General features: G+C 45.0%; 1 protein-coding gene across 1 annotated transcript in view; it reads right to left on the reverse strand.

The window, feature by feature from the left end:
- The window catches only part of KIF1BP (KIF1 binding protein), a 32,452-nt gene extending 17,744 nt beyond the window's left edge, over positions 1–14,708 (reverse strand). Inside the window, exons 1-2 of the mRNA XM_025397168.1 lie at positions 14,171–14,708; positions 658–756 (exon numbers count right to left, since the gene is read on the reverse strand). Of these exons, the coding sequence (XP_025252953.1) occupies positions 658–756; positions 14,171–14,596 (525 nt within the window). The 5' untranslated portion in view covers positions 14,597–14,708. The remainder of the gene's footprint in view (positions 1–657; positions 757–14,170) is intronic.
- Positions 14,709–15,415: the final 707 nt, after the last annotated feature.

Genomic DNA, 15,415 nt, shown 5'->3' on the forward strand with positions numbered 1-15,415 from the left:
TTTTGAGACGGAGTCTGGCTCTGTCACCCAGGCTGGAGTGCAGTGGCCGGATCGCAGCTCACTGCAAGCTCCGCCTCCCGGGTTTACGCCATTCTCCTGCCTCAGCCGCCGGAGTAGCTGGGACTACAGGCGCCCGCCACCTCACCCAGCTAGTTTTTTTGTATTTTTTAGTAGAGACGGGGTTTCACCGTGTTCGCCAGGATGGTCTCGATCTCCTGACCTCGTGATCCGCCCGTCTCGGCCTCCCAAAGTGCTGGGATTACAGGCTTGAGCCACCGCGCCCGGCCAGATGTTTTGTTAAAGTAGTTCTTGTTTCCTTCAAGTAATGCTATTTTCATGGAAAACCAAAATAAAATATTTAAATTATAAATACAAAAACATGCAAATAGTATTTTAGGATAACATTAGAATAATATTTCCTTTATAATGGTATTTAGACTAGGTTGCCATTATGTCCTATCCAAGAATTATTTTTTTAAAACCCTAAAGTCTTTAATATGCAATAATTTCAGCTATTAGGTGACTTCCCAGATAGCTCTATAGAGAAGTTCCTGGGCACAGTGAAGAGTCACACAAATATTACGAATGAGGGATTCTTACTATCAATTCTTGACTAGTTTCAATCAAAACTTAAAAATTATCTGACATGTAACATACCTCCTTCATATACTGAGTATACAGGGCTTCTGATGACTCTAGGTAAGCCTGTGCAGTTTCAATTTCTTCTCTTTCAGACCACAAGATACCCAGGTTATTCTGGAAAATAAAGAAAAAGAGAAGCAAACAATGATATAAGACCTCCAATTAAAGTAAATTTCATAGTTTTAAAGTCAATACTTACCAACCAAATAGTGGAGTTGGATTACCAATTAATTATTCACAATGATATTGACCTTATGTAGTGCAGCAGGTAGCTGCTAAAATCAACCCCCAATGATCTCTGCTTCTGGGTATTCATGCTCTTATGTATCTCTTCCCCTTGAGTACAGGCTGGTTTTAGTGATGTGCTTCTAACAACTAGACTATCACAGAAGTGATGGAAAGTCATTTCCAAGATTAGTTAACAAAACCCTTGGTTTCCATTTTGGGTGCTATCTATTGCCTGCTTTTTTTTTTTTTTTTTTTTTTGAGACAGAGTCTCACTCTGTTGCCCAGGATGGAGTGCAGTGGCGCAGTCTCGGCTCACTGCACGCTCCGCCTCCCAGGTTACTGCCATTCTCCTGCCTCAGCCTCCCCAGTAGCTGGGACTACAGGTGCCCGCCACCACACCCGGCTAAATTTTTGTAATTTTAGTAGAAGATGGGGTCTCACCGTGTTAGCCAGGATGGTCTCGATCTCCTGACCTTGTGATCCACCCGCCTTGGCCTCCCAAAGTGCTGGGATTACAGGCATGAGCCGCTGCGCCCAGCCAATTGACTGCTCCTTCTTAAAGAAGCCAACTGCCATGTTGTGAGCCACCCTATGGAGAGGCCCATATGGAAAGGAAATGAGAGAGGTCAACAGTCTGAGGCCCTCCGTCAAAAAGCCTGTGAGGAACTGAATCCTGCCGACAACCATGTGAGTAAGTTGGAAATGGATCCTCCTGGCATCCCAGCCTTCAAGTATTACTGCGAGCCCCAGCAGGTCAACAATATGATATGGGCCTTTGAGTAAGGGGCAATCAGCTAAGCCATGGTGAGATTTCTGAGATAATAGACAAAGATGGATCAGAAACATATAGTGCTTTGAAAATACTATGCTCTTCCAGAGACTTTTTTTTTTTTTTTTTTGAGATGGAGTCTCGCTCTGTCGCCCAGGCTGGAGTGCAGTGGCCGGATCTCAGCTCACTGCAAGCTCCGCCTCCTGGGTTCACGCCATTCTCCTGCCTCAGCCTCCCGAGTAGCTGGGACTACAGGCGCCCGCCACCACGCCCGGCTAATTTTTTGTATTTTTTAATAGAGACGGGGTTTCACCGTGTTAGCCAGAATGGTCTTGATCTCCTGGCCTCGTGATCCGCCCGTCTCGGCCTCCCAAAGTGCTGGGATTACAGGCTTGAGCCACCGCGCCCGGCCGACTTTTTTTAAAAAAAGAAATAGGCTGGGTGTGGTGGCTCACACCTGTAATTCTAGCACTTTGGGAGGCCGAGGTAGGCAGGTCACTTGAGGCGAGAAGTTCAAGACCAGCCTTGCCAAAATGGCGAAACCCCATCTCTACTAAAAACACAAAAATTAGCCGGGAGTGGTGGCATGCGCCTGTAATCTCAGCTGCTTGGGAGGCTGAGGCATGAGAACTGCTTCAACCTGGGAGGTAGAGGCTGCAGTGAGCCAAGATCGCACCATTGCACTCCTGCCTGGGCAATGGAGCAAGACTCTGTCTCAAAAACAAAACCAAAACCAAAAAATTATATATATGGGCCCAGCACAGTGGCTCACACCTGTAATCCCAGCACTTTGGGAGGCCAAGGTAGGCAGATCACTTCAGGTCAGGAGTTTGAGATCAGCCTGGCCAACATGGTGAAACCCCATCTCTACTGAAAAAAAAAAAAAAAAAAAATTAGCCAAGTGTGGTGGCAGATGCCTGTAATCCCAACTACCTGGGAGGCTGAGGCAGAAGAATGGCTTGAACCCAGGAGGTGGAGGTTACAGTGAGCCAAGATCATGCCACTGCACTCTAGCCTGGGCTACAGAGTGAGACTCTATCTCAAAAAAAAAAAAAAGTATATATGTAGTGGAGTTAGTCTACCTCACTTCCCTTGGAATAGTCAGTCCTTCAGGCACAAGGATACTTCTGAGGCTGGCCTTCTACCATCTTTTGCCATTCCCCTAGGGAAGGAACAGGTTAAGGAAACAGAGTTTTTAATGCAGAAATTCTTAACCTCAAGTCTAAGGACCCCCAAGGCATCCATAAAGAGAATTCAGAGTCCACGAATTTGGATAGGGAAAAAAAAAAACAAATTTCTTTTCACTAATCTCCTATTAAAATATAGCATTTCTTTTCATTATGAACACAGGAAACAAAATGTAGCAGTATTATAGGACCTGGGACTTTGCGAACAATAGAAATGAAAAAAAAAACCCTATTATGCTAGTTTGCAGATATCTCAAAATATCATTTATGCTCATCATTACTTTAAAATCATCAAAGATATTAGATACATTATATAATATGTTAATAAAGAAGTATATATATTACTATATCACACATTTTGTTTTAAAAATCTTTTGGGCCGGGTGCAGTGGCTCACGCCTATAATCCCAGCACTTTGGGAGGCCGAGGCAGGCAGATCACCAGGCTAGGAGTTCAAGACAAGCCTGACCAACATGGTGAAACCCCATCTCTACTAAGAGTACAAAAATTAGCTAGGTGTGGTGGTGCACGTCTGTAGTCCCAGTTACTCAGGAGGCTGAGGCAGGAGAATCGCTTGAACCCAGGAGGTCGAGGTTGCAGTGAGCCGAGATTGCGCCACTGCAACCCAGCCTGGGCAACAGAGAGAGAGACTGTCTCCAAAAATAAATAAATAAATAAATAAATACATAAATAAATAAAAATATTTTGGCTGGGCACAGTGGCTTATGCCTATAATCCCAACACTTTGGGAGGCTGAAACTTTACCCCAGGAGTTCGAGACCAGCCTGGGCAACACAGTGAGACTTTGTCTCTATTTGAAGAAAAACGAAATAAAAGTGACTTGATCATTCCACTGGAACATAGCACTTTGGTCTTCTGGCTTCACAAAATTTATCTATTGTATAATTTTTTTTTACGTGACTTGATCAGTCCTCAGTATCCAGGACTATAGGTCATACTGATAATGTTGTGAGATTGGATAGTTCTCTCCTCTGTTACTTATGAGGTCCTTTCCAGGACCTCATTAAACTACATAAGTAATAGAGGCTTGACATAATAGATGACCTTATTAAACCTCATAAGTAACAGAGACTTGAAGGGTGATAAGGTTTGGCTCTGTGTCCCCATCCAAATCTCATGTTGAATTGTGATCTTCAGTGTTGGGAGGAGAAGCCTGGTGGGAGGTGACTGGATCATGGCAGTGGATTTCCCCTTGCTGTTCTCATGAGATCTGGTTGTTTGAAAGTGTATATCACTTCCCTTTGCTCTCTCCCCTTCCTGCTCCAGCCATGTAGGATGTTTGAGCTTCCCCTTCACCTTTTGCCATGACTGTAAGTTTCCTGAGGCCTCCCCAGCTATACCTCCTGTACAGCCTGTGGAACTGTGAGCCAATTAAACCTCTTTTCTTTATAAAGTATCTAGTCTCAGGTAGTTCTTTATAGCAATATGAGAATGGACTAATACAAAGGGCTCTGCCTTCCTAATAACTTACTGAATGTAATTTCCTGATCTTAGACTTACAAGTCACCTTTTCCTTTTTTTTTTTCTGAGACGGAGTCTCGCTCTGTCGCTCAGGCTGGAGTGCAGTGGCACCATCTGGTCTTACTGCAAGCTCCGCCTCCAAGGTTCATGCCATTCTCCTGCCTCAGCCTCTTGAGTAGCTGGGACTACAGGCACCTGCTACCACACCCAGCTAATTTTTCTGTATTTTTTTTTCAGTTGAGACGGGGTTTCACTGTATTAGCCAGGATGGTTTCAATCTCCTGACCTCGTGATCCTCCCGCCTCGGCCTCCCAAAGTGCTGGGGTTAAAGGCATGAGCCACTGCGCCCAGGCTTTCCTTACTCTTTAGTTCAACTTATTTCTCCTTTGATGATAGAAAGTGCTTGGGAAACTCCTTTGACCATGACACCACCATGCCCCACTGCAGCACACTGCACCTAACCTAGGTAGTCTGGAGACTCACCTAGTACCAGAAACTGGTTAGTCACACTCTATTTTTGGGACAGGGTTGTGTTTGGCCTGCTAGATCCAGGGTAGACTATGCCACAGAAAGCAACAATTCTTGGTATGTGACAAATCCAAAACCAAATAGAGACCCTAGAGTATGTCCAAAAATGACTAAAATTCTTCTTCTGGATCATAACCTATTAAGGTCCTGAAGGTAAGGACCATGTAAGGAATCTAGAATGCCTTTATTTATTTATTTATTTATTTATTATTATTATTTTTCGAGATGGAGTCTCACTATCACCCAGGCTGGAGTGCCGTGGCGCAATCTCGGTTCACTGCAACCTCCGCCTCCCGGCTTCAAGCAATTCTCCTCTCTTAGCTTCTTGAGTAGCTGGGATTACAGGCGCCTGCCACCATGACTGGCTAATTTTTGTATTCTTAGTAGAGAGGAGGTTTCACCATGTTGGCCAGGCTGGTCTCTAACTGCTAACCTCAGGCAATCCACCCGCCTTGGCCTCCCAAAGTGCTGGGATCACAGGTGTGAGCCACTGCGCCCAGCCTATTTATTTTTTTGAGACAGTGTTTCATTCTTGTCGCCCAGGCTGGAGTGCAGTGGCACGATCTCGGCTCACTGCAACCTCCACCTCCTGAGGCAGGGTTCAAGTTATTCTCCTGCCTCAGCCTCCAGAGTAGCTGGGATTACAAGCGCCCAACATCACACCCGGCTAATTTTTGCATTTTTAGTAGAGATGGGGTTTTGCCATTTTGGCCAGGCTGGTCTCGAACTCCTGACCTCAGGTGATCCACCTGCCTCGGCCTCCCAAAGTGCTGGGATTCCAGGCGTGAGTCACCACACCCGGCCTGCCTTTATTTTTAAAATTAAATTAGGTTTGGTGTTTTGGATTTTTTTTTTTTTTTTTTTTTTTTTGAGACGGAGTCTCGCTCTGTCGCCCAGGCTGGAGTGCAGTGGCCGGATCTCAGCTCACTGCAAGCTCCGCCTCCCGGGTTCACGCCATTCTCCTGCCTCAGCCTCCCGAGTAGCTGGGACTACAGGCCCCCGCCACCTCGCCCGGCTAGTTTTTTGTACTTTTTAGTAGAGACGGGGTTTCACCGTATTAACCAGGATGGTCTCGATCTCCTGACCTCGTGATCCGCCCGTCTCGGCCTCCCAAAGTGCTGGGATTACAGGCTTGAGCCACCGCGCCCGGCCTGGATTTTTTTTTTTTAAGTTTGACTCCACAGAGATAATCACTATTGACATTTTATTTGAATTATTATTACCTGTTTTTTTTTTTGAGATAGAGTCTTGCTCTGTTGCCCAGTCTAGAGTGCAGTGACACAATCTCGGCCCACTGCAACCTCCGCCTCCCGCCTCCCGGGTTCAAGGATTCTTGTGCCTCAGCCTCAAGAGTAGCTGTGATAACGCACCCACCACCACACCTGGCTAATTTTTGTATTTTCAGTAGAGACGGGGTTTCATCATGTTGGATCTCAAACTCCTGACCGTAAGTGATCCACCCGCCTCGGCCTCCCAAAGTGCTGGGATTACAGCCATGAGCCACTGTGCCCAGTCTTTATGTGAATTATTCTTTAAATGCAATATAAATTCTACTAAGGGTAGAAAAGCTACAATGGAAGGTCTGGCATCTTTCACATATCATATCCTTGCCATCATATCAAACTAGGTAAGGAGAAATGTAAAATACAAAATAAAAACAGCTAAAAAAGTATTACTGGTAAATTGTGTCAAACATGTAATGAAGTTCAACACCAACACTACACAAACACTTCCAGAAAAGAGAAAAGGACAGAACACTTCCCATATTAAACCAAAGATATAACAAGAAAACTACAGACTGAAATCCTTCATGAACATAGATGCAAAGATTTTAAACAAAATTTTAGTGAATTCAGTTCAACAATATATAAAAAGGATAATACATTATGACCAAATGGAGTTTATCCCAGGAATGCAAGGTTTAACATTTACAAAAATCAATGTAATCCACCCTATTAACAGACTGAATATGAAAAGACATGATCAGCTCAGTAGATACAGAATGAAATAATGATGTGGAGTGGAAAAAAGGTATACCAAAACAAGAGTATATACAATATGATTTCAGTAACATAAAATTCTACATAGGCTGAGTACAGTGGTGCATACCTGTAATCCTAGCACTTTGGGAGGCCAAGGCAGGCAGATCACTTGACACCTAGGCAATATGGCAAAACCCTGCCTCTACAAAAAATACAAAAATTAGCTGGGCATGGTGGCATGACTGTGTAGTCCCAGCTACTTGGGAGGATGGCTTGAGCCCAGGAAGCAGAGGTTGCAGTGAGCCAAGATCCTGCCGCTACACTCCAGCCTGGGTGACAGAGCCAGACCCTGTCTCCAAAAATAAAATAAAATAAATTTCTACATAGTCCCAGCTACTCAGGAGGCTGAGGTGAAAGATTCACATGGTCCCAGGAGTTTAAGGCCAGCCTAGGCAACACAGTAAGACTCTGTCTCTAAAATAAAATAAAAATCTACAAAATCCAGGGGTGGGGCAAGCAGAAGGGAGGAAAAGAATATAGGAGAGAGGGAGGGACTACAAAGGAGCACAAGAAAACTTTTGGTGGTAACAGGTATGTTCGTATCTTGATTGCAGTGATTGTTTCACAGCTATAAATACATATGTCAGGCTGGGTGCGGTGGCTCATGCCTGTAATCCCAGCACTTTGGGAGGCCGAGGCAGGCGGATCACGAGGTCAGGAGATCTAGACCATCCTGGCTAACATGGTGAAACCCGGTCTCTACTAAAAATACAAAAAATTAGCCCGCTCCCTGTAGTGCCAGCTAATCCGGAGGCTGAGGCAGGAGAATGGTGCAAAACCAGGAGGCGGAGCTTGCAGTGAGCCGAGATCGCGCCACTGCACTCCAGCCTGGGCAACAAGTGAGACTCTGTCTCAAAAACAAACAAACAAACAAACAAAAAAGGCGGGGCGCGGTAGCTCACGCCTGTAATCCCAGCACTTTGGGAGGCCAAGGCCGGCGAAGGTCAGGAGATCGAGACCATCCTGGCTAACACGGTGAAACCCTGTCTCTACTAAAAATACAAAAAAAAAAAAAAAAAAAAATTAGTGGTGGCGGGCGCCTGTAGTCCCAGCTACTCAGGAGGCTGAGGCAGGAGAATGGCGTGAACCCAGGAGGCAGAGCTTGCAGTGAGCCGAGATGCGCCACTGCACTCCAGCCTGAGCGACAGAGCGAGACTCCGTTTCAAAAAAAAACACAAAAAAAAAACACAAAAAACAAAACAAAACAAAAACAAAAAAACCACATGTATCAAAACTCATCCGACTGTACCGTTACAAATATGTGCAATTAAAAGCCAGGCACGGTGGCTCATGCCTGTAATCCCAGCACTTTGGGAGGCTGAGGCAGGCAGATCACGAGGTCAGGAGATCTAGACCATCCTGACTAACAAGATGAAACCCCGTCTCTACTAAAAATACAAAAAATTAGCCGGGCGTGGTGGCACGCACCTGTAGTCCCAGCTACTCGGGAGGCTAAGGCAGGAGAATGGTGTGAACCTGGGAGGCGGAGCTTGCAGTGAGCAAAGATCTTGCCACTGCACTCCAGCCTGGGTGACAGAGGGAGACTCCGACTCAAAAAAAAAAAAAGTGCAGTTTATTATATGCCAATTGCAACTCAACGAAGCTGTGAACAATGACAACAAAAAGCATGCCTTATACATATATAACCTGGAGTGGGGAGAGTAATCTACTAATTTCCCAAGAAATTTTACTAAAATCAAGCTGGTAGTGCCAGTATATATCGGTAATAACAAGGATCAGAAGGAATACCAGATAAAAATTATTCCTAAGGCACCTGGAACCCAGAGAAGGCAGAATTCTCTTTTGATAATCTAATGTAATATCAATCTCTTTTGATAAATAATGTAAAGCCAAGTTCTATAGTTCCCCAAGGAGAAGACACCAGATTAAGACAAAGCAGTTAGAATATCATGAATTCTCATGAACTGATACTTGCAAAACTCTTTCATATACACACATGTATATATGTATTTGTATATATTCACACATATATAAACTTTTTATCATATGTGTATATATAATGTAAATATGTGTGTGTATGTGTATACATAGTCTTATACAAAAATAGGATCATTCTACAAATTCTTTTTTTTTTTTTCTGAGACAGGGTCTCACTCTGTCACACAGGCTGGAGTGAAGTGACACCATCATAGTTTACTGCAGCCTTGATCTCCCAGGCTTAAGTAGTCCTCCCACCTCAGCCTCCTGAGTAGCTGGAACTACACGCCACCACACCCTGCTAATTTGTTTTTGAAAAGCTGCTATTTATTTGACCAGAAAAACATTTTGGACTTAAGAAATGGCAATAACTGGTACATACATTAATTCAAAATATTTTCACAAAGCACCAAATAGAATAGTTCCCAATCTTTTCACTGAGAAACCTTTGAAAGAATGCCTAAAACTTAATCAGTTTATTTAGGTTTTTAATAAAGAAATCTAAAGCAGCCAATCAGACTTTCTAATTACCAAGAGATGACCAGGTTAACAACCTTGAGGTTGCAGGAGCTTTTAAAAGCTTTGTTTAGGCTGGGCTCAGTGGCTCATGCCCGTAATCCTGGCACTTTGGGAAGCCAAGATGTGAGGATCACTTGAGGCCAGGAGTTTGAGACCAGCCTGGTCAATACAGTGAGACCCCATCTCTATAAAGATAAAATTAAATTAAATAAAAAAAAAAAGTTTTGTTTAACCTATGCATTTGTCGACCTCAGGCTACTAATCACAGGTCCATGTGCCAGATACCCTGCACACATAAAATTGAGTAATAAGTATCATGTATAAAAGATAAAGACTATATATGGTCCCTGTATATTTAAAAGGAGTAATACCTAACTCTCATGGGTGAACAATTAGTGAGGGGCAAAGAGACAGACAGAAATTACTAACCCACAAGGGAGAACCAAGCAAGGTCAGTAGAAAAGAGAAAAGTCCTGTGCTCTGAGAATGCAGCAGAAAGAGCACTGGGATATTGCAGGGACCAGGCAGCAATCCAGATCATACCAGGAACATGAGTGGATGTCAGCAAGTGTGGGAAGGAGTCTTCAAGGCTGAAGAAAACTAAACGAGCCAAGACACAGAGCCACAGGAGTACTGCCTGTTCAGAAGACAGTGAAGTATTTGTTCTGGGTAACACGATGTGAACTAAGAAGAGACATAAAACTCAGGAAAACCTCACCCAGCAAGAGCCCAGAAACAACGCTGATCTGTATTTCTTAACAGCAATTCAACAGAGAATCTGAGGTGGCCTGCAAAACTAACAAGACAGCAAATTATCTTCAAAGGGCAGGGGCACCACATACTCTTTGTGGAGGGTCAGTAGCCAAGGATCACCCTGCAGTCCCTCCCCAACCCCATTGTGATACCCCAGGCCCTTGGAATCAAATCCACTAGCAAATTCTTCCTTAATGGAAAATCTCTCCCCTCCCCAAATGTAAAACAAAAAAGATAAAACCAAAGAAAACAAAACAAAAAGACACCATCAGAGCAAGCTTTAGTCCTCATAACTCACCTATGCCCCTACTGAGAACAGGGTCTACCCCATTACTTAAACTGATTTGTAACACTGCTCCTACTACATCCTCCTCTTCAAAAAAAGTAAATAAACACCACACAAAATATAAGCTTACCCCAAATAAAAGTCAGCATCAACCTAAGGATCCTACTGTAATATTACTACACTAACCCAGGATATTTTAATCCTCTTCCAACTCATTTACAAAAAAAATTCCTCTTCTGAGACCTCTGGAAGCATTACAAATATCGTTGCATTAGATTGTTCTTCTTGAGGTAGTCTGAAGTCTTGAAACAGAAAAAACTTACCTATTTTTCTACACCACCGAGGGGTATTATAAAAGGCCTACAACCAAAATCCCCATCCCTTTGATTCTCAAGCTATTAGAATTTTTTCCCTCATATCAAACAAATGGGAAACACACATAAAAAGATGAAAAGTCATGCAAAAAATTTAAAAAGGCCAGGCACGGTGGCTCATACCGGTAATCCCAACACTTTGGGAGTCTGGGGTGGATAGATTGCCTGAGCTCAGGAGTTCGAGACCAGCCCGAGCAACATGGTGAAACACCGTCTCTCTAAAAATACAAAAATTAGCTGGGCATGGTGGCATGCACCTGTGGTCCCAGCTATTTGGGAGGCTGAGGTGGAAGGATCGCTTAAGCCAGGAAGGTGGAAGTTGCAGTGAGCTGTGAAGGTGCCACTGCTATGTAGCCTGGGCAACAAAGAAAGATTCTGTCTCAAAAATAAAAATAAAAAACAAGCAAAAAAAAAAAAAAACCCACATAAAAAAGAAACTGTATCATCATACAAACAGTCTAAACTTGGCCTAAGACAAAAAAAGTTTATTTGGTTTACCCAAGGTACAGGCATGTTATACATAAAGTACTCAAGAAATTAACACCTTATAAAAATACTGAAAAAATTTTAGGTGGGAGCATAAAACTAAAATCAACTCATTCTCTGTCAAACAGTTCTTCCAAAATGCCAAGTCTACGAGAAGGGATGTGTGGCAAACCATCTGCATGCGGCTGTCTCCCACACCAGACCACTCTCAGGCCCACAGCCTTTACCCTTTTGCTCAGGTGCACTTCAGAAGTGCAGGGATATTGAATGCCTGCTGAGGGTAGACCAAGGAGCCTTGACAGATATTGGTTAGCTTTTTGTGCTGCACGTGATGACCTCCAGCACTTGCTGCCAACGCCTTAGCTTTGTCAAGTGCTTCTGGACCAGTGCATGTCTCCAATGTTACTCATTTCTTAGTTTGGAGACATCCTCATTGATAACTTGCTCTGGTTTCTGGACAGATAATTGCAATCTTTTTTGTAGGAAAAAAACATTCTGTCTGTCTTGCAATATCCAGAAACTTGTGTATACACCGATCAACACCAGTTCCAATTTCTTCCTGATTGGTGCCATTGACATAGTCCTGACTTACCGGAGAGGCTAAGCAAGTCTGGAAAGATGACTTCACATCGTCCACCAAAGTATTGTTAGAAGGTCTCAGAGCTCCTGGAGCTGCTGGTAAGGGAAGCCTGGTCCCAGAGCCCTGGTGGTGGTTGGGGCTCTGACGGCTGCCCAAAGAACATACTGCCTAGCGAAGCAGCCATGCCTGGAATAATTTTTTTTTCTTATTTTTAGTAGCGACTAAAAATAGGTGTCACTATGTGCCCAGGCTTGTCTTGAACTCCTAAGCTCGAGTGACCATCTCATCCCAGCCTCCCAAAGTGCTAGGATTACAAGTGTGAGCCACCATACCTGGCCTTTTCTACATAATTCTAAACATGGCTTACAGTCTTCTCCCTCCCTCTTCATATTGTCAATTTTTAAAAATATAATTATTATTTTTAATAATTATGTACTGTTCTTCTGTTTGGATGTAATGGAATTTAATCATATTCCTACTGACATTTATATTGTTTTCCTTTTCTTTGTTTTTTGAGACAGGGTCTCACTCTGTTGCACAGGCTGGAGTGCAGTGGCATGATCTTGGCTCACTGCAGCCTTGACCTCCTGGGCTCAAGCAACCCTCCTGCCTCAGCCCTGCAGTTTTTCTTCTTTAATAATCAACACTGGCCGGGTGTGGTGACTCGTGCCTGTAACCCCAGCACTTTGGGAGGCCAAGGAGGGTGGATCACGAGGTCAGGAGATCAAGACCATCCTGCCTAACACAGTGAAACCCCATCTCTACAAAAAAATACAAAAAATTAGCCGGGCATGGTGGCACACACCTGTAGTCTCAGCTACTCAGGAGGCCGAGGCAGGAGAATCACTTGAACCCGAGAGGCGGCGACTGCAGTGAGCCGAGATTGCACCACTGCACTCCAGCCTGGGAGACAGCGAGACTCTGTCTCCAAAAAAAAATCAACACTGCTTTGATGAACATCCATATTCACCTGTCCCAATATTAACGTTTTAAAGTATTTTTCTTTTTTTCACCCTTTCTTTTCACAGGTGTTGACCAATATTACTTTAGAATATTGATGTGGATTTTGTTGTTGTTGCTGAGAAAAGGTCTTGCTCTGTCACCCAGGCTGGAGTTGCAGTGGCATGATCACGGCTCCTCCAGGGGCTCAAGTGATCCTCCCAGCTCAGCCTAGCCTCCCCAGTAGCTAGGGCTACAGGTGTGTACCACCACGCCTGGCTAGTTTTGTGCGGTTTTCTTTTGCTTTTTTTTTTCTTTAGAGACAGAGTCTCACTTTGTTGCCCAGGCTGGTCTTGAACTCCTGACCTCATGCCATCCTCCCACTTCGGCCTCCCAAAATGCTGGGATTACAGATGGGAGCCACTGTGCCCTGCCCAGATTTATTTAATAAATCAAGTACCATATAAATGGTATATACAAAAAGTATTATAAGAATTCAAAGGTAGGAAGGAGAGATCAGTTTGGCTCAAAATGGTCCCAAGAAAGTTATTAATACTAAAGGAAGTGATTCTTGAGATAGGTTTTCAAGAATGGGAAAGAATTCCCTAAGATGCAAACAAATGAATTTGGTAAGAAAGGAAGCTGAAGATTTTGGACACATTATTTTGAATTAAGAATGTATTCTGAGCCAGGCACAGCGGCTCAGGCCTGTAATCCCAGCACTTTGGGAAGCCGAGCCAGAAGGATCACTTGAGTCCAGGAGTTCAAGACCAGCCTGGGCAATATAGTGAGACCCCCATCTCTACAGAAAATTTTAAAAATTACCAAGAATGGTGGCGTGTGCCTGTGGTCCCAGCTACTATGAAGGCTGAGGCAGGAGGACTGCTTGAGCCCAAGAGGTGGAAGCTGCAGTGCGCTATGATGGTGCCACTTAACTCCAACCTGGGCGACACAGTAAGAACCCTATCTCCAAGAAAAAGACAAAACCAAAACCAAAAAAGAATGTACTCCGGTCATTGTCATTTCCTTGAGACGTTAAGATTTAAATTACTTTGGATTTTCTTAACAGAATGAACAGGAGTTGGACTGGTGGAGAGGAAAGCGCATGACGATGTAGGAGGGTCTCGGACACCAATGCATCGCCACGACTAAGTGAAGCAGCAGCAAGCGATGTTGGAGTGGGCGACGAGGGTGGACAGGGAGTCTGGGGACGACTGTGGGAGATCTAGTTACAAGGCAATACGTCCTTAAGACTGGCTTTTTTGAAGACCACAGACGCTCTCTGGGACTCAGTCCAGAGCTTCAAAAACGTGGGGACGAATTGCGCCTTAGAACTTCTGCCCTTGGCCTTGGCAGGGGCTCCTCCCCATCCCTCGCCATTCGTCGACAGGGGCCGGCCTGCCGGGCTCGCTCTCACCTGCGCCTGGATGTAGAGAGAGATGCAGTCGTGCGAGAGTCGGTACCGGCGCAGCAGCCGCAGGCATTTCACCAGGTGCTCCTCCCCCGCCGACAGCTCCTCCGTGTCGATGTAGTTCACCCCGAGGTGGAACTCAATGACCGCCAGCCTCACCGCCCGCTGGGCCACGGGCCCCTCCGGCTCCACCACCTCAGCCGGCAGCCCCAGGGCGTGGTCACCAGCACCCGGGCCGTCCTCGGCCTCAGGCCGCTCATCCTCGTCCTCAGGCGCGGGGCCGAGCAGCGCCTTGACCTCTTCCAGCAGGGCCCGGGCGCTGTATTTGGACTTGTACGGTTCCTTCTCCGGATTTTTTTGCAGTTCCACCCGCGACAGGGTCAGCGCCGCCTGGAATTTCTCGCAGACCTCTGCCCACGGAACGTTCGCCATAGCGGCCTCTACTGCCTGGCTTTCCTCAATATTTGCAGTCGGGACTCCCGCCTTCCTTCTGCTTTGCGACACTTTACTTACGGCTCTCGACACGTTGCGGCCGCTATGGAACGAGAACCAATAAAACCCGTCCGGAGAACCGCAATACGCTCGGCAGTGGCCAATGGGAAGATGTAGCAATCACCACAACAACCATTCTCATGGAAATGAAGTTGTCAATGAGGGTGTTCCCGCCTCCTTCCCCGCCCCCTGCAGCGGAGAGTTTATCTCTAGATTGACCCTGTGAGGATGGATTTATATAAATGTTTAATATCAGCTTACTTTAACGAAGCATGCCGAAATATTTTTTACAAACATAGCTAGCTAACTCTACTCGCGTTGATATGAACTGAAAGGCAAAAACCTTTAGACATTAAGTGTATATACCCCAGCCTGTCACTGGATAAAACTTTCTTTTTTAAAAAAGGACAGGCGTGGCGGCTCACATCTGTAATCCCAACATTTTGCAATGCCAGTAACATTTTGGGATGCCTACTGGAGTGGGCAACATAGCAAGACCCATCTCTACAATAATTTTTTTAAAAAATTAGCCGGGTGTGGTGGCGCGCGGCTGTAGTTCCAGCTACCACGGAGCGTGAGGTGGAAGGATCGCTTGAGTCCAAGAGGTGGAAGTTACAGTGAGCGAGACTGCCTCAGGAAAAAAGAAAACACGAGCATTAGAACAAATACCTAATGCATGCGGGCGTAAAACCTAGATGACAGGTTGATAGGTGCAGCAAACCACCATGGCACATGTATACCTATGTAACAAACCTGCAC

The sequence above is a fragment of the Theropithecus gelada genome, chromosome 9, assembly GCF_003255815.1.
Source record: "Theropithecus gelada isolate Dixy chromosome 9, Tgel_1.0, whole genome shotgun sequence".
Taxonomy (NCBI): domain Eukaryota; kingdom Metazoa; phylum Chordata; class Mammalia; order Primates; family Cercopithecidae; genus Theropithecus; species Theropithecus gelada.